Source organism: Schistosoma mansoni (genome assembly GCF_000237925.1).
Source record: "Schistosoma mansoni, WGS project CABG00000000 data, supercontig 0230, strain Puerto Rico, whole genome shotgun sequence".
NCBI classification, from domain to species: domain Eukaryota; kingdom Metazoa; phylum Platyhelminthes; class Trematoda; order Strigeidida; family Schistosomatidae; genus Schistosoma; species Schistosoma mansoni.
Window position 1 is genome coordinate 204,907 of NW_017386096.1, and position 20,716 is coordinate 225,622.

The 20,716-nt window shown below is 36.5% G+C and overlaps 1 protein-coding gene across 1 annotated transcript in view; it reads left to right on the plus strand.

The window, feature by feature from the left end:
- The window catches only part of Smp_199210 (plasma membrane calcium-transporting atpase,putative), a gene marked incomplete at its 3' end in the record, with an annotated part of 132,983 nt that overhangs the window by 61,601 nt on the left and 50,666 nt on the right, over positions 1–20,716 (plus strand). Inside the window, exons 3-5 of the mRNA XM_018791499.1 lie at positions 10,017–10,265; positions 16,440–16,565; positions 17,480–17,596. Coding sequence (XP_018647329.1) covers positions 10,017–10,265; positions 16,440–16,565; positions 17,480–17,596 — 492 coding nt within the window. The remainder of the gene's footprint in view (positions 1–10,016; positions 10,266–16,439; positions 16,566–17,479; positions 17,597–20,716) is intronic.

Genomic DNA, 20,716 nt, shown 5'->3' on the forward strand with positions numbered 1-20,716 from the left:
GTGCAAAATGTTACTTCAGGATTGGGTTGCAGCGAAACCTGAAATAATGGTAGGGAGTGAAGAAGTTGAGCGTGTTGACTGCTTCACTTATCTTGGTAGTCTCATCAGCCCTTGTGGTCTGGTGTGTGACGAAATCTCAGCACGGATACAGAAGGCACGTCTAGCTTTTGCCAACTTGCGTCATTTATGGCGTAGGCGAGATATCCGTCTAGCAACCAAAGGACGTGTTTACTGTGCAGCAGTTCGCTCCGTCCTACTTTATGGTAGTGAAACATGGCCGATAAGAGTAGAGGATATTCGTAGGCTACTAGTTTTTGATCACAGGTGTCTTCGAAGCATTGCTCGTATATCCTGGGACCACCGGGTAGGAAACGGGTACTAGGTAAGGATGGCAAATCGATTGATGAAGTAGTGAAACTTCATCAGTTGAGATGGCTGGGACATGTGTTACGTATGCCCAACCACCGACTGCCCCGACGTGCAATGTTTCATGGTGTAGGAGTAGGTTGGAAGAAAGCTAGGGGCGGTCAGACCAAAACGTGGCACAAATCAATGAAGTCATTGACAATTGGACTGAGCCATGCTGGTAGGTGTAGACTAGCTAGGTGGGATTCGCGAGATGATAGCAACCGATGGTTAGAGACCTTGAATGACATGGCTCAAAATCGTTTGCAATGGCGAAGGTGTATCCACTCTTTGTGTTCTACCAACTTCTAATCTTCTGAATTCCTCATGTCTCTATCTTTTTCTCTTTCCAAATTTATTTCACTGTACTATACTCCTTCAATAATTTCTTCAAACCCTAATCTTTTGGATTTCTGATTATACTCCTACTACTTCTACCACTATGGGATTTGAATCGACAACTGAATCTCTGTGCTAATGTGGTATGGCAACGCGAACTGATGTACGTACGTACGAAGTTCTACGTTGTGACTGACTGACTGAGATAATGCGTTGGTTGTTTGAAGCAAAAGGTATCGGGTTCGAGGCTTGATGTGAATATCAACCCTAGAATGCAGTTACATGCAGCTGATGTGTCCAAAGTGTAACAGAATTCGTGTTCTTGACCCCATTGCTAGCCTCTTTCCTTATCGGCTTAAAAATCAGTTATACTATACTGTCTTTTATTTTCGTGACTACAAGTTGTATGGTTTAATGACTTGGGTTATTTTATCGTGATTATAAATATGTATATAGATCTTGATATTTGCTAACATTTTATTTCATTTATTTGACCTCAGTGTAGATAGATAATAATTAGCTTATCTTATAACTCTGCAACCAAATTTACGTTCATAAACTTACTTCGTTTAGGGATACACACATGTATATTAGTGAGAGAGAGATTAGTTTCTTTTGCCCAAAATGATGTTGAGATTCCAATCTACAAATCAACTTATTTATCAAGTACACGAGCTTATATGATCGATTATGAGTTACCCTATGTGTAGTGGCCAGTAACACTATTATCCAGTTATTCAAACTAAAGTAGATGAAGCGGAATTCGAACCCTGTGACCTGTTGAGTATGTTATCCACTCATGAAATTCAGTAGTAAAGGGTATTTGTAGTCTGCGTAACTTTGCTTGAGTTTGTTGGGGGGATCGAACATCCAGTACTGAAGTTAGAGCTAAAGGGCTAATTAAAGTTGGTTAATCAACTGATAAGATTGTGAATCTTCAGCTACTGAAGCTTTTGGAACATATATTAAATATGTCTAATCACTACGTACTGGATTGTTTTTCATAGTTGAGTTGGTATTTGTCTTGATAGTTTCATCTCGTCGTTTAGATGTACTTGTGTTTAACTCTACGTTGCTCATGACTGACATTGATTGAAACCTCATTTAACTGCTCATGTATAAAAAAACTTTAAAATAACAGTAATTTGATGCGTTTTCAACTTGAATCGTTGCAAGCGCAATGAACTTATTTATAATGTTTATACTTATACAATGAACATCAAAGACTTCAGAATAACTTTGAGGAACCACTAATTAGTGATTCCTATTTGAATACAAAACTATGGATTTTATAAGCGAAGATGGATAGTCGCTAGCAGTGGAATCCAGGACGCGCGTTTCGTCCTATGTGGGACTCATCAGCCGGATGTACCTATATCTCAGAGTTGATGTTCACTCTGGGACTCAAACCCAGTACCTTTCACTTCAAACGCCATCGCGTTACTCACTCGGCTACTGAGTCCTGATAGCCACTTGCTTGTGCAATGGGGTGAAGTTTAAATTCACTTATTATTGTTTGTTTGAATCTTCCCATTGATGTTTAGGACTGCAACTTATTTATTATTTATTTAAACACATATATATTGGTACAAAAGGGCACCAGGTACATATGCGCCACACTATTTGTGTGTGTGGGCTGTGATACTGCCCGGGTGCCCAAACCGAAGCAGGTGGTTTTCTTAGGGGGCCACACCCCGAGCCTTTGACCAAAAGGTCTGATCCACAAGGCAATGGAGCATCGTGAGGAGATGCAGTCCCATGGTAGCCGTTGACCAATGACAGGTTCGTCCGCCATTCGTTCCATCAGGATACTGGAGCCCATGTGCACCATTGGTTTGGAATCAGGGTTTTCCAACTCCCCTAGGTGGACCCTCCGTGTCCACCAACCCGGTTAAAGCGCCGGACATTCGCTTTTCGTCCTCTCACTTTCGTAAACAACACCCCCGCCACGAGAAGGCAGTGAGTAGGACTTCCCTGGCAGAGGCTATATATTCGCTGGCCATGTGCGAGCATTTCGAGAGGGAGAGTAGACTCTCCCCACTCTCGGCCGTACCAGGGCATTTGGGGGCTGCAACTGGTCAGTCTCATATGTGCATACTGTGCGTCATACTGTACATCAATGGGAAGATTCAAACAAGTAATACTAAGTGAATTTATGGATTTTATGTTTGCGAATCATTTTGTTAAAAAGTGAATATCAACTAAAAGCATTAAATTGATGGGTTGGTCTGTAATGTTATTTAGCTTACAAAAAGCAACATCAATAAAATTCTGTTCTACAGTTTGATCTTCACTACCAATTCTTGGAATTTCGGAACACCATACTACTGAACATTGACATACGTATGCTTTTCAAAAATTGAATCAAACCTTAATGTAATTGTGGGGGATTTTTATATATGGTAGAATTTTCATGGTGTAAATCACGAACTAATCTGAGCTAGACAGTCACTAAAAATTTGGTAGCTCTGCACGGCCGTTTCGTTTTAGTAAGTGACTCCGTAGTACGCATCTGGGTATCGAGCTCACTACCCTGGACCTTACCCACGAACGGTTAATATCTAGACCACTGAGCCGGCATCTAATAGTGATGTTTAACTTTAATCAATCCGCGATATTGTTCGACCCTCATTTATTGTCTGCGATGCGAGCTGTCTGACACTTGACATATTTATTTCACATTAGGACTTAATGGCCGTCTATTACTACTAGATTTTCAATGATGGTCTAGCTAATATCAGTTCGTGATATAAACTTAAAGAAAGGTCACTGGCTAAAACACTATATTTTGGACCGAATAGGTAACTCACTCGAATCCTGTGCTTCATATACTTTGGTTTGAGCACTTTTTGGTAGTCACAGGCCGTCATGCACACACACACAGATAGTGTATGGTTCAAAGCCAGTTATATAGATCTATGCTACACTAATAATAGTCAATATCTCAAAAAGATTCGATGGTTTTCTTTTATTTAACCTATCATGTATTATAACCGACTACATCACTTTCTATTTACCTTCTACTATATTACAACGTATAGTGTGTAATACTATTTCATATCCACTACACATATACTATTCCACCCATTAACTATGTTTTTGTATCATTGTCGAGTTGTTGTACGGTTTTCTTTTGTTCAGTAGTTTCATGTAGCGTAATTGTACATTTGTCATTCTTTACATTGTATTTTGTTGTTGCCATTGCTTTGCCCAAGAAAAAAAACAAGAATAGTGTTTTGACCTCAGTGTCAAATTCAACTTGTGTTGTTGTTGTTGTTGTTATTGTATCCTCTTCATGTTTTTTTTTTGGTTTCACCGTCTTCTCCAAGTTCCCATACCCCTCCTATTTCTGAAAATATGTAACAGTATTTCTAATGTATGATTGTATGTGTGTCTGGATCTGTACGTAAGTATGTTTACAATGTACTTGTGCTTAAAAGAAATCTATTGTAGATTCTTTTTGTTAACAAAAAGGCGAATTGGTCTTTTGTGTTATTCTTTATAAAAAAATTACATTGTTCCCATCCATTAAGGTCGTAGTTGATTAGGGTTTACACATGGAAAATGACTATTAACAACCTTAATGCTTATAACAACTACAACAATTAGTATGTAGTAGGAAGGTTTGTGGATATGGTTCAATTTTATAGTTAAAATCATAAATTGGTCGTAGTTAAACCAAACATTGGACAGCTATTTCATGTTAGTGTAGGACTCTTCAGCAATTCATATCCACAACCTCCTAACTTGTAGGTCACTGAGCCAGATATCCAGTGGTTTACATATTTAACTGTCCTTGGTCACAGTGTATCCTTAAAACGCCTAGGAATTACCTCTCTCAATTATTCACTAGTGAGTGAATGATTATTATTGCTAATATAGTGAATTTGTGAAAGTGCGCCCTGTTGACCAGTCTCAGAATAGGGCGAAACAACTGTCCACTGCTTTATTGACTTCATTAATTGTTAAGATATGATCAGTTCATAATGATAACTATAAAGAACAACTATTTTACATGATAGTTTGTAGGTGACATCGTTTACACTTAAGCTATAGTTACTGATAAGTGTTCATCTATACAAACTGATGTCCAACAAGCTGTAATGTTAATTACAAATTTATTCACTATCTACCCGGATATTTAATATCAACTAGCATAGTAGTAGTAAGCTGAAAGAATTCTAAGAGAAGGGAGTTATCAAAATGTCTTATCGACAAAAGAAGTCATTGATTGCTGTTTTTATTCATGCTCATAAGTTCGTCATTTCTGATGTGAATCCTTGCATGACTCCGCAATTTATGATTAAAAATGTTAGTTAGTGACATGGTGTAAATCAATCACAGAAGCTCAGTTTCATTTAATATCAATCTTTCTCTAAAAATAAACTTGACTATTATTCTTCTTAGTTTTGGATTCTTTGATTTCATTTGTTCCTTTTGAGGCTATTTACTTTCCTTTTACCCTATAATCTCTTTATATGGTGGTGTGTAATCTGGCAACTTGACTAGAGACATATTCATTTCATGTCTTACGTGTGACAATGTTTAAGTAATTCATCTTCATGCACAAAACACGCTCTCCCTCTCCAAATGCTCTCACATGGCTACACGTATGCAGCCTCTGCCAAGGAAGTCATACTCACTGCCTTCTCATAGTGGCGGGGATGTTGTTTACAAAATGGAGAGGACGAAAAAAGAATGTCCGGCGCTACAACCGGGTTGGTGAATACGGAAAGTCCATATAGGAGAGTTGGAAAACCCTGATTACATACCATCGGCTCTAGTATCCTGAAGGAACAAATGGTGTATGAATCAATCGTTGATCACCGGCTACTATGGGACTACATCTCTTCACATTGCTCCACTGTCTTGTGGATCAAACCGTTAGGTCAAAGGTTCCAGACGTGGCCTCCTAAGAAAACCACTTGCTTCGGTTTGGGCACTTGGGTAGTATCACAGTCCTCACACTAATCAAATGAGATTTGTGTGGCGTATATATATATCTGGTGCCCCTTTGTACCAATATTTATATGTTTTAATAGTTAAATAAATAATGTACTACTACTATAGAAGATCTAACAACTATCCCATTACTCTGTATGTTGCAATGGTTAATCTAACAAATCAGTGTTACACTTAAAAATAGCTTAAAAATGAACGAAAAATTATTATTATTAATTTATTGGTTTACGCATGAATACTCTTCATCCTTTTACAACGTTACTATTTTTTTTCATTTCACTATGGACTGAGTACAACCAATTGATGCATAACAATGACCCGAAAAAAAAATCCTATAAATTAGTTAATCAACCATTGAAAATCAACAAATCCACCAGTGAAATTTATTTATTTATTTAAACACATAAATATTGGTACAAGGGGGCGCTGCGCAAATCTTATTTTATTTGTGTGACGGCTGTGACACTTCTAGGGTGCCTAAACTGAAGCAGGTGGTTTTCCTAAAGGGTCACACCCGGAGCCTTTGACCCAAAAGTTTGATCCATAAGGCAGTGGAGCATCGTGATGAGATGCAGTCCCATGGTATCCGGTGACCAACAATTGATTCATACGCCATTTGTTCCTTCAGGATACTGGAGCCAGCCCATGTGCACCATTGGTTTGGAATGAGGGTTTTCCAACTCCCCTGGATGGACTTTCCGTGTCCACCAACCCGGTTAAAGCTCCGGACATTCGCTTTTCGTCCTCTCACTTTCGTAAACAACACTCTGACACTGTGAGAATGCAGTGAGTATGACTTCCTTGGCAGAGGCTGCATACGTTTAGCCATGTGAGAGGATTTGAGAAGGGAGAGCGTACTCTCCTCACTCTTAGCCGTATCAGGGCAGAATAAACTGAACCTATAATCCTAGAACTGTTGAGCGAATATGATACTTTTAAGCTATCTAATGTATAATTCACTTATCAAAGTATAGATTAATATGTATTCAGTTTTAAGTTACATTGTTTGTTAAAAAGAGGTGTAGATATATTACTATACTGTTTGAACCAAACCATTTGAAGGGTGAGTTTAAGTTCTCGACTTAATGATTAATCATTTTAACCATAAAGAAGTTCAATTAAAATCCTGTAGTCTAAATGTTTAGTAATAATAAAGTTCTTCCTTCATTGGCTTCTTATTGTATATATGCAGTGATCATAAGCAAATCGGAAACTTGGCTTGACTACTCTTCAGATTGAACATTTGATAAGCATTAAAGTTCCTAATGTACTTTCTAGTCGTAGATTTCATTTTTGATTGAGTTGGCTGAAACATGTGTTAGGTATCAATTTAACCATAACATACAATTTTAGCTGGAGTAAAAGTAAGTTGAAAGAAAACTAAGGCGGATCATATGAAGATATGGCATCAGTTTATGAAATTATCTACTGTTAGTATGCTTCATCTTGATAAGTCGAATCTATCTGGTTGTAGGGTATACAACTATTATTGCCAGTTTTTTGATATATTGTATGAAATGGCTTAGAATCAGTTACAATGGCACAAATATATATATACACTCATTATATTCCGCTAGATCTTATTATACTGTTTATATATAACCACACAAGTTATAGATCAAAGTCATGTAATTTACTTTGCCTTCTGTGATTTTAAGGTTTTACAGTGAGTGAAAGAATTTGTTCTCGTATGAAACAAGACCAATACATGGCATTGATCACCACCCAGTGATTAATCAATTGTGATTACATCTCAGTCCTACAGGAGGTCGGTCGCGGCCCGAGTAGCTCAGTGGTAACGTCTCTGACTGTGAAGCTGAGTCACACGGGATTGAATCCGTCAGGAAGCACCAGTTCCCTCAAGATTACAGGTACACATTGCTGACGAGTACCAAGTAGCACGAAACCCGGGTCCAGGGTTTCCTGTTGACCACCTCCAACCACCATCTTATCTCAACATAGTGCACACAGTGTCGAGCCACCTAGACTAGTGGGCACATTGCAACTTGATCGATAGCATTCGATCAGCACTGAGAAGGACTTGACACGCATGACATTGATCACCACCCAGTGATCAATCAATTGTGACATTACCTAATTATTATCATCATTACTATTAGCGATAATCCTTAGAGTGCTTTATTTATTGACATTTTTCAATAAAATCTATCTTCAACCATACAGTAACCTATTTAACCTTAATGTTAAGAGGATGCATCATGCAGTACTCTTGTTAATTTAACTACCGCTGAGATATTATTGTATTTAATAAACATGTTTATTAATAATCTGTCAATAGAATAATAATAATAAAACGTAAACAGCATGATATTGATGAATGCTAGATGAGTATGTGAATATTTTGATTGTATCTCTGGAAAGCTTATTTCTAGATTCTTTATGGTTATGATAGGAAGTAACCCTAGTTTTTGAATATAATAAGAAGAGTGCAATAGTTCTTGCTAAGATTATTGATTGTATGTGTTATTTAACCATGAAACTTAAATCTGACAGGGATCTTGTTCCTGGTCACTTCTAACCATCTGGCATCAAACGCTTTATTCATCCTCTTATTCTTAATCACTAATGAGTTCTTTTTTATTTATTTGAAGAGGTTTTCTAGAGAATAACTTAATTTTCAGATAGTATTCGCTGCAGATTGATCTCATTTAAGATAACAGGGAGCCCTATCTGTTTTGGGTTCGACCCCTAATGGGCTTATGGATCCATATTACTGAAAAGTCCCACACTTAAATGAGACAGCTATCAAATGTTCTCTGGTTTTCAGTGGCACACCAATTGAAATCAGTGTGTGTTGAATCAAAACTAAAAATTTTATTACATGTTTAACTATGAATCATTGTTAGATGTAGTTAATTAGGCTCTCGTCAACCACTCACTTCCCAGAAAGTCTCTCTACCTAGAACCAAACTTAGTGTTTGTGTTCAAATCGGTCATATATTTAATCTTTTCATTTGTATCTAAGTTGTTATCACTTTACAAAGAATGTCATCCGACGTTACAATGAGGACAGTAATCAAAAGAAATATAATCCATATGAGAAAAAGTATGAGTATGAAACTAAGGATTGTGTTTGTGTATTTGTTTAGTGTTTGGTATGTCAGTTTTATTACGCAATACTGGTAATAATAATGTGAACGACATTAGTATAGGGTCTTTTAGAGACTGTAGAATTTTCATAGTTTCTAAATTAAAAACTAATCTTAACTAGACCACTATTAAAATCTAGAAAGCACTTGACAGTTGTTTCTATACCCTAAGTACTAATAATGATCCTGCGCTCATTATTGAATAGCTTCACGAAGGAACTCCTGGAGTTCTACTGAAACTCTTTGACCAACGGAGTTCAGCCATGTCGGGTATGACACAATTATCCATTTCAGGCAATGAAAGATGGTCGCACAATATTCGAAAATCGATTGAAGTTAAGTATGTACCGCGACAGATGCCAGTTTAGTGATCTAGAGGTTAAGCGTTTGCGCTCAAGATCAAATGTTGTGGCTCCGAACCCCCGTGGTCATGTCGTGGATGCACATTTCCACACTAAGACGGGATAATAGCCCAGTGCTTCCCAGTTTTCAATGATAGCCTAGTCATCTTCAATCTCATCATCAACATCATTAAGTTGGCTTACCATACTTTTCAATGTTTATTTTTTGGAGTGAGAAAATCTGTTTTTTAGTACTAATCTTGTTCTAATAATAACAATGATATTAATATTATTGCTAGTCATGCTTATGTACTCGGATTTGAGCTATTCTTTGTGTGCGGGTACTGTTAAGAGTATCTGACTGATCAAGGAGAGGTTAGTGAACTGGGGCCTAAATATATAAACTAATGGTTGGAAGCCGAGTGATTTTATTCACGCTGACAAACCGTTCCATGATGACTCAATTTAGAAGTCTAATCCTGATATCAGTGTAGAATATACCATCAAAGAATGTATATAAATGCACATTGTTACACTTTATAGTATCGGCAAAAAACAAAAGAAATCAACAATGAAGAAGCGAAGTCAAAATAAGTCAAATAAAAGTATATTGTCTGTGACAAAGCTGAACAGAACTCAACAGCATGAACAGTATTGATTAACTTCACCTAATATGTGTGGAAAGTGAACGCAGTATAGTCCTAACCAAGACGTACAGCATCAGTCTGTAAAGTTATCGACTATTGAAATGAACTACATCGGGCGATGCAAACTTGTAAATATATCAGCATTGTTTGATTTATATACCTATAATAAGTCCTCTATCAATTTTCTTTTCTTGTCTTATTGTTCTCTTTAGATGGACAAGCACCAACATTTGATGAATCAGAAGGACAAGCTGGTTGGATTGAAGGTCTAGCTATTTTAATTGCTGTATTTGTCGTTGTATTTGTTGTAGCATTGAATGATTGGCAAAAAGAACGACAATTTCGTGGTTTACAAAATAAAATTGAATCAGAGCATACATTTTTTGTTATACGTAAAGGTGATACTAAACAAATTCCTGTAAAAGAGATTGTTGTTGGTGATGTATGTCAAGTGAAATATGGTAAGTTGGTTATTTATCAGATTACGAAACTTTTCATTGTGTGGTTGTGGAGATTGTTGAATATTTTGTTGAGATCATGAATTGTTCCAAGTTAGACGACCATCAACTTGAGAACACAGGACAGCCGTTTCATCCTAGTATGGATCTTAGAAGTGCGGATCCACAGTCCCATAACGGGGAATCGACAATTATCATGTGGTCACTGGCTTCTGAGGAGCTCCATGCTAGGATGAATCGGCTTTCAGTGATCTCAGGTTTTTTATGGCTGTCTGACGTAGGTCGGCTTTTAATGTCAATATTAAGCTGTTCATGAACCATTAAATAATGAACAATATGAATTGGAAACCGAGCAATTGATATGAATGACAGTGATTTAAGCAGTTATATCCGATTTTCTTTTCCCTTTAACTCAACATCGTTAACACTAGTAGTCCTCATATGCAAGAAGTGTAGCTCATAGCTGAATTTATATGTAAAGTGAGAGGTTAATACGTTCATCTTATTTAGACTCAACGTATTACTTGGAAGATCAAAGAGATTTATTATAGACTAAATAGTAAATGGATCAGCATTACTACCAAATTAATCACATTTGAAGAGAAAAGTTTTTGGTCACAAATTGTTATCAACTAAATGAGTATTAGTAACTAAGATATATACTGGACACATTTGCTTGGTTGTCTGAGATTCGAAAGTAAACACAGGATGAGTGCTTAACTAACATGAGTCACAATTCACCATGCTATCGTTTCTTTTATACTAGTTGTCATTTATTGCAGTTCTGTCCATAAAATTCGCCAAACACTAATAACTAAACATTTTGATATTGGTTACTGCCCTACTATTGCGGACATCTATAAGTAGTTTGTAGTAGGAATTGGAAGTGGAATCCTTACCATTATAAGATTGAAATGAAGAAAAGGGGAAAGAAAACAAAGAGAAATCGGGATAACAGCAGAACTGGAAGAATGATGGAGTATGTAAAAGACAACCGAAGGAAAATGTGCAAATGATGTGTTCAAAGTATGATTTTCATAATTTACAAAGGCACTGTGTGATTTTGCATTTCTTCATTCACAACATTACTACTACTACTTCTGCTCAGTAGTCGATCAATGTTGTGATTCAAATGATCTAAGTTGGTTTTCATCAAACATGATGATAGTACATGTCACACTGTTTATTGTTATTCATATTTATTCAGTAGTATGTATAACCTTACATTTAAATCATATAATGTAAGAAATTAATGTTTATTAGTTGCACAGTACTTGAAATAATCTAGGGCGGTGCCTCATGTGCATATTGTTAATTCAATCTACGTATTTCTCCAATAGCTGCGACTTAACTATTCTTGTTTAATTAAGGTCAAATGTTGAAATTCCCGCCACAACCATTCCATTTATAAAAAGAAACTTACTCATAATAAACCAGGAAACAGCACAATTAGGTGTGGTTTGTCATCGATGCCCACTTGTATGTATGTATGCATATGTACATGCTCTATGAATTATTCCAGTGAATTAATTGGTTAGGTCAATTTAAATGCTCGAAACTTACGAAACATGAAATTTCTCAGCTTACCTTATCTTAGGTTTATTCCCGATTAATATCCTATTATAATCAAATACAATCTTTTCACGCCTTCTGAATCAGCTTCGCATGACCTAGCATGACCCATGTACCCCATTAGACCAATCACAAACAAAATTTCAAACAAAAGGTCAGCTTCTACATTACGAAGTAAAAGACTGATGATGTTGTCGACCAGCTAACAATTGAAGTTTCCCTAGTTGAACCAGTCAGTTCAGTAAATACAATATACTGAAATCTCCACAAAACCCCTTCTGATTATAATCATATGCTCACTAGTGACTGACTTCAAGATACATGTTCTGGAGTTCTAGTGGGAAGCAGTGTCCAGTGGAGTTCAACCAAGTCTGTTGTGAGATAACAACTCACTGGAGACAATTGGTGAACGGTTGCTCAAACTTCGTGGATTGGTTGAAGTTAGATATTAACACCGTTGGATGCCGGCTCAGTGGTCTATTGGTTAAGTGTTCTGGCTCGAGACTGGTAGGTCCTGAGTTTGAATCTCGCGAGTGCGGGATCGTGGATGCGCACTGCTGAGGAGTTCCATAATAGGACGAAACGGCCGTCCAGTGTTTCCAGGTTTTCGATGGTGGTCTAGCTTCAATTGACTCATGATTTCAACTATGAAAAATACAATACCTTTAAAATGATACTTGACAAAAAGTGTTTCCAAAACTAACTATAATTTGAAACCTCCTTTTACTTTAGTAAATTTGATCAATCGACAACTAATGAATGAGACAATTGATCAGCAAAGATGATAATATTTTTTGATGATATTAATATTCTTTACTGTTGATGTGGTATCTGTCATTCGAATTGAATAATGTCTGTATCTTGTCTAAATATCTCAACTTCGGTTACGTGAAAGATTCCACATCTTCCAGAGTTTTTTCACCAAGTGTGATTGAGTTGGTGCTTAATGTGTTGTATTTGAGGATCTTGCTATCTCTCTTGTGTATGTTGAAGCTTATTGGAGCAGCGACTTCTGCTACACTAACTGTCTTAACCTTCAGTTGTTGATGTGTATGGGATAGAAGGGATAGATCATCTGTGAAGCCCAAATACTCTAGTTACATCCAAGCTGTTCACCTAATTCTATGCTTTCCGTCAAATGTGGAAGTCTTCATAATGTAGTCAACCAACAGATGAAAGAGAAAAAGCGAGGGTAGACAGTTTTGTCTGACTCCAGTCTTTAATTGAAATGCATCTGTCAGCTGTCCTCCATGCACGACTTTACACTTGTTCCTCCTCTCAAATCTTCTTGTATAGAACGTTAAGTATGTTTGCAGTTACTTCAATGTCTGACTTCAGTGCTTCAGCTGTTATATTGTAAGGTCCTGCCTCTTTCCCACTCTTGATTTGTCTGATGGCCATCCTGATTTCTTCGATCGTTAGTGGAGTGACATCTTTAGGAAGGTTTATGTGTGCCGCTTCGATGTCCGTTGAGGTTAGTGGGGTTAGTCTATTCAACAGTTGCTCGAAGTATTCTACCCATGATTTCCTACAGTTAGAACGGTATATAAAGACCCTATAAAAGTGTAATATGAACCATAAGAACAAAACGATGGTCAATGGTCGAATTGTCTCAAAGTCACTGTGCATGCATCAAATGAACATGTCATCTACGGATGATGAAATGAGTGAAATAACAGAGGTACTGCTGGCAGTTGATTGGATTATGAGAAATAAAGTTTCTAAAAGAAGCAACTATTGTATAGAGTTTTAGCTTAAATTGGGGTTTAAATGTAGCGTTTGGTGTTTGGTTAGAATTAGTATACAGAATTTAGCGGTAGGGTTAGAATTTAAGGTTAGGACTAGAGCCTGAAGTTGAGGTTAGCTTTTAAAATAAGTGTTAAGATCTAGAGTTTAAGGCTAAGTACTTGATGTCACTCCTTCAATTATAAACTATAGATCCTAATACTGACTGTGAAACCTAAACTGTACATTTTTATCATTAGCTTTAACTATCAACTTCTCATCTTAAACCTAAGGACAAAGATTAATCCTAATCATAGCATTACAAATCAATCAATCCCTCTATTATCTTACTCCATATATATTATAATCGGTTGTTAACTTATTAATTTTATAAGGCTTTCTATTTGCGCATATTGTCTTTTATTGTTATTACTTACATTACGTAATCGAGTATTGTAATCTTTTGTGTTACATCATCATATGTATTCTTTGTTTATATGTTCTCATGGGATTAATACTTTAGAAAAAATTCCATATATACATACGGTTGTACAGTCTGATAATAAATTCATTGAAAAGAGATCCCTTCCCTGAACCTCGTGTTTTCAGTGTTCAAATGGGAATTATATATATCGATTAAGTATAAGTAACGAAAACTTGTTAGTTATATTTCAATAATGGGCACACCTACGATTTGAGACTGGTTCTAGATTTCAGATCTTTTTGGTGTTACATGTTTAAAGAATACTCTTCTTGTTGTTTACAGTTCGATTGAGCTATGGTTTTTTGTCAAAGAAATATACCCCATACTTTGAAGCTAAACATATTAACTTGATGACCAAATGGCATGTTTTTGATGTAGGTTTGTTCTCTGAGCTAGATGGTTTGGTTGTGGAGCTTTCATCGCTCTTCTGAACGACATTATCAGCACAAACTTCGGGTAGAAGTGAAGTGTTTAAATTTCTCCACATGTGATTCACAGCTTGTCCTGTGCACCTCGATGTTGATTGGTTCTTATTGACCTTAGATGAAAGCTCCACGACCAAACCATCTAGCTCAGAGAATAAACCTACATCAAAATCACCCACCTGTGTTACAAATCTTCTTTACCATCTCAAACGGCATGTCCCTAATACTACTTATAAATACGTGGTTTACTGATTATTTGCTTAATCTTGATATAAAAATCTTGTAAAATAAGTTAATCTATCATTAAATAGTTTGCATAGTTTGAATAGTTTCATATATGTGAGGGTAAATTCAAAGAATTCTCATTTCTCCCCATTTTTCCTACTATATAAAGAGGGTAAGAATAGGTGTTTATTATTTTTTTCGGGCCCCACTCCCCACACTCTCTTCTTAATGATAATATTCTAGTATCTGTGTGTGTGTGTGCAATGTACAAAAATATGCATAAATCATTGACTCTTATGGCGTCTTTCATGTCGATATTAAACAATCATCAATTTTTGGTTTGTACATTAACCTAAAGTATAAATATATTCACCTTTGAAATCACGAGTCAAGCTAAACTGGATCACCATTAAAGACCTGAAAGCAGTGAACGATCGTTTAATCCTTTAACGGGGCTCTTTAACAGTCCACATACATTAACTCGCACACGGAACTCGAACCCAGGACTTTCGGTTTCGTGCGCGAACGCCTAACCCCTATACATATACATTAGATTGATGAAATAAAGCAGAATACAATTTTTTAGTCCATAGTTTTTAGCTATTTCAATCAGTATTCCACTTTGTAAAGAAAGTCTTATTAACCAATTTTATCTGTCTATTTCTGGAATCTGTCTTGTTCTATTTATTGTTTTATTGTGCACAGAACATATATCTACCCTTTTCGTACCTTCTCTATTTTACCGTATCGGTATGTAAATGTGAGTCGTTAATATCGTCATATTTACGTTTCTGTATCGGCAGTCATCTTATGGTAATCGAACTGAACTACTGAATTAATTCGTTAATCCAATCCATCACACCTTGTATATATGGCGAAATGTACACAATCATAGCTAAAGATCAGTCGGTTTTCTATAAGATTATCAAGAGCAAATATATATAAAAAAAACAACAAGAAAAGTGCTAATTTGACCCCCATATAAATACACACATATATAAACTAATATACCTACGTACATAAATGTGCCTAAGACCAATCGCACACGACTCTTCTACAAGAAGTTTTCGGTGTATCAGCGTCATAATTTTTAGGCCTTACTGTAGACAACAGAAATCCGTCGACCAAAATGAAGTGTACCTACTCTACGGTCAACCTTTTCTAACCACTTGCTTTTGTTGTGAAAATACAGCATGAGTGGAGACACCAGTTGTTTGTAGGAAACATCTTACAGCTGTTATACCCTAGTAGCATCATCAATACGGATCATCGGTTTGTTACCCCTAGTTTTACCGCACCAACTCAAATACCTGTTATTACTTACTTACTTACACCTGTTACCCCTCGTGAAGGAGCATAGGCCGCTCACCAGCATTCTCCATCCAACTCTGTCCTGGACAATCCTTTCCTGTTCTTTCCAGTTGTTATTCATCCTTTTCATATCTGCTTCTATTTCCCGGCGTAATGTGTTCTTTGGCCTTCCTCTTTTCCGCTTCCCTTCCGGAAAATACCTGTTATTGTAGAACCTAAATGGAGCAAATATTTTAACCAATCTATTTCGATCGGTTTTTGCCATAATATCCTTGCTTGATCACTGTATATCAAGGTAAGAGTTACAGTAGAGAAGCGGTTACACTTATATCTATCTTATTCAATAAAAAACCATTATTTATCGTTAAGAATAGTTACGTATACTGTTTTTTTTATAATTTTCTTTTTCAATACCCAAACAATTTTTTTTACTAGGTGATCTCCTACCAGCTGATGGTATAGTTATACAATGTAATGATTTGAAAATTGATGAAAGCTCTTTAACTGGTGAATCGGATCAAGTGAGAAAAAACGAAACAAAAGATCCTATTCTACTTTCAGGTAATTTCTAATATGTTAAACGTATTACGAGTTTTTCTTTCTTCTTTTAAATCCATTCTGAAAATTCTATTATTCCCCCCCCCCTTACATCCACACACACACACACACTCAAACAAACAACGATACCATCATATTGATGTCTTTCGAATTTGAACGAAATAAGTAGAGACTGGTGAATGACAACAATTTGTAGAATAAAATCAAGTCATCAGTTTATACTGTTCAAGGCTTCTTATCATCCGTTATTTGCAAAACTAGTATGAATTCGTGAATGGTAATGCTGATTAAAAGTAATGATTCGACAGATGCATTACGCAATGAATGAAGTTAAAATGAACATTCAAAACGGAATGAAGAATTAGTCAAGCCAGAAGACACAAATTACAACAGTATTTATTTATTTGTTTAAATACATGAACATTGGTACAAGGAAGCACTAAATATATATGCACCAGACAAATCATTCGATTTGTGTGAGGGCTTTGATATTGCACAGGGGCCCATACCGAAGCAAGTGGTTTGCTTAGGGTGTTTACACTCCGAAACTTTGACCTAAAGGTCTAGTTCATTAGTCAGTAGAGAAACGTTAGGAGATACAGTACCATGGTGGCCGGTGACCAACAATACGTTCATACCCTATCTGTTCCCTCAAGATCCTGGATCCCAAGTGCATCGTTGGTTTGGAATCAGGGGTTTTCAACTCCCATAGGTATATTCTCTACGACCAATCGGGTTTTAGCGTCGGACATTCAGGCTGAAAAAATTCCATTTGCCAATTTAGAGCGAGAAACGTATATGTATATAGGTTAGTTATTAGTTAGTTAAGTGTGGGCTGATGAGTAGGACGACCACCTCGCACAAACAATTAGACAAATACAATTATGTGTAAAGTAAACATTAGGCTAAACAAATAGAGTACCAAAGGTTACATTTAAATTACACTAGCTTCGGACTAGAAAAGGTCATGGCAATGAATCACACATCAAACAAAAGCTTATGGTTTATGGAATACATTAGTGACAAAACTAAATGTAAGTACTCCACCGCTCAAAGTTGTACACCAATAATCCCATACATCGGTTACCCAAATGCATAGAACTAATGGTTAATGCTACAGACTATGATATTTACCGCTAAGCCAGCTTACATGTAGTCCAGCACGAAGCCAGGTGCATGCCAAGCAATAAACCCGTGAATGGCAAGTCAATCCGAATCGTTTCAACAGTGTAAAAGGTTTGAAATACGATTTATTATTTATTTATTTATTTGAACACATAAATATTGGTACAAGAAAGCACCAGTTACATATGCACCGCACAAATCTCATTCGATGTGTGTGAGGACTGTGATACTTCCCAAGTGCTCAAACTGAAGCAGGTGGTTTCCTTAGTGGGGCCACATACGGAGCCTTTGATCTAAAGGTCTAGCCCACAAGGCAGTTGAGCATCGTGAGGAGATGCAGTCCCATGGTAGCCGGTGACCAACAATTGATTCATACGCCATTTGTTCTTCAGGATACTGGAGCCCATGTACACTATTGGTTTGGAATCAGGGTTTTCCAACTCCCCTAGGTATACTTTCTATGTCCACCAACCCGGTTAAAGCTTCTGCCGGACATTCGCTTTTCGTCCTCTCAATTTCGTAAACAACACCCTTGATGTGAAAAGGCAGTGAGTAGGACTTCGCTGACAGAGGCTATATACGCATGGTCGTGTGAGATCATTCGGAGAGAGAGAGAGCGTTCTCTCCTCACTGTTGGCCGTACCAGGGCATTTGGGGGCTTGAAATAGGAACAACAACTTTGTTTTAAGTGAAGTGACATCCCCGTAAATAGCTTCCATTGTTTGTCATGGCTTCTTTATTTCTTTATTCGTATCACTTTATTATACAGAATAATTTGTTAAACAAACACTTTTCTTCTTCAATTCAATACACTTGAATTAATCTTCTTTTTTTTTAATGGTCATGACCTGTTTTTACAAATAAATGATTAACTATGATTGATAAGAGGTTAGAATTATTGACAAAGTGAAATGAATTTTGTAATGCAAACTTTTTTTTAGTTCTATCATGATTTGTTTCACAGTTGAGCTCATTCCCCCCCCCTTTCCCCCCTCTCTTTCTCTCTCTCTCGATTTCTACCATCATTTGCGTGTACGTTTTTCACGGTTTTTCTTCTTATTCAATGTGTCCATGTGTGGACGTGGACGTGTATGTTTGTAATAAGGATTAAGAAAAAAACGTAAACCGATTGACAGACTACTTGACATTATTATTATTAGTTAGTAGTATTCGTATTAGTAGTAGTAGTAATCGTAATAGTAGTGAAGTATTCGTCACGTATTAAATATTGACTTCTTTTTTATTCAATAATTATAGTTTAAGATATAAACGGTTAAATGATGTATGGTGTTATTTCTGAGTATTCTTAGTGTTTGGCTGTGACAGTGTACATCCATATCCCCACAGGGGATTGAATCCAAGATCTTCAAGATTCATGGAGGGGGGAGCGTTTAACCTTCGTATCATTAAGTTAGTTAACATGGTTTTCGATAGTTGTCAAATGGAAAGTCAGTTAGTTTATTGATGTTTAGAGAAATGTTTCCAGTAAGAATCCTGTTATGGTTTTTCTGCTCATGTGTTTTATTTCGTCTGTAGCCTAAAATTTTAAACTGTGACCAGTCGAACGCTTTGACTGGTGAGATTAACTTTGAGTTGAGAATAAGATAGTTTCAATTCAAATTGGTTTACCAATATGCAGGCCTTCCATCCCAAGTGATGACTCCGTATGAAAGGATACAACAGACAAACGTCTATTATCTATATTTTAAGTACACAATTTATTTATCACAAGCACTCATTGGTTTGTATGCAAAAGGTATCAAACTTCAACCTACCCCAATTATTAAGTTATTTTTTACAGACAATTATGTCATAAATGACAGAGAACAAAGCAAATGGGGCATCATTAAGTAACAATACTAAGGGTATAAAAAAATAATACATCCTTCAGAATCAGAAGGGGTTTTGTGGAGATTTAGTATTTTCATAGTTGAAAGCGTGAGTCAATTGAAGCTAGACCACCAAGAAAAACCTGGAAGCACTAGACGGCCGTTTCGTCCTACTGTGGGACTCCTCAACAGTGCTCATCCACGACCTCGCCTCGCGAAATTCGAAACCACGGCCTATCAGCCTCGTGCTAGAGCACTTAAGTTCAGTAGCTTACAATAAAGAAGATATCGAAATATAACAGTCCAGTCATTCAATAAGTATACAAGCAATTATAATTCGAAAAAAACATTATTTCAAGAGTTCCTGATTCTTTATTACTCTCTCCCATGACAACAGAAACTTTAACTATAATTGTATTATATCCTTCTTCATTTGATGAAATTCTGCATATGATATTAGGTATATGATTGTGAATAGTTTAATTGGATTAAGACAACACAGTTGTTTAATTTTTACATATCAATTAAAAATCAGATGAAATTAATTATTTAGCATAACTAGGAATAATTAAGATAAAATATAATTGACAGATTAGAAGTTTATCAATCAAAGTTTATACTACAGGCAAAGATGGATAATGGCTAGCAGTGGAATCCAGTTTGACGCGCGTTTCGTCCTATTTGGGACTCATCAGCTGAATGTACCTGCATCTCAGAGTTGATGTTCACTCTGGGACTCCAACTCAGTACCATTCGCTTCAAACGCCATCGCGTTATACACTTAGCTACTGAGTCCTGATAGCCACTCGCTTGTGAGATGGGGTGAAGTTAAAATTCATTTGGTATTGTTTGTTTGAATTTGCCCATTGATGTTTAGGACTGTAATTGATCAATCTCTTATTAGTAAAACGCGCGTCCTGGATTCCACTGCTGGCCATCATCCATCTTTGCTTATAATAATTGTGAATGAAAACTATATGGAGGCAATACGCATAGTATGCATATATGCCGATAAGAGAGACTGATCAATTGCAGTCCTAAACATCAATGGGCAGATTCAAACAAACATTACCAAGTGAATTCAAAATTTATACTAGCTGAAAAAGACATTTCACATAGTTTTTCTCCATCGATAAATTTTGAATAAAGGAAGAAAACAACAACCAGTGTTTGTAGTAGATTAATGGGAATTCACTTAAT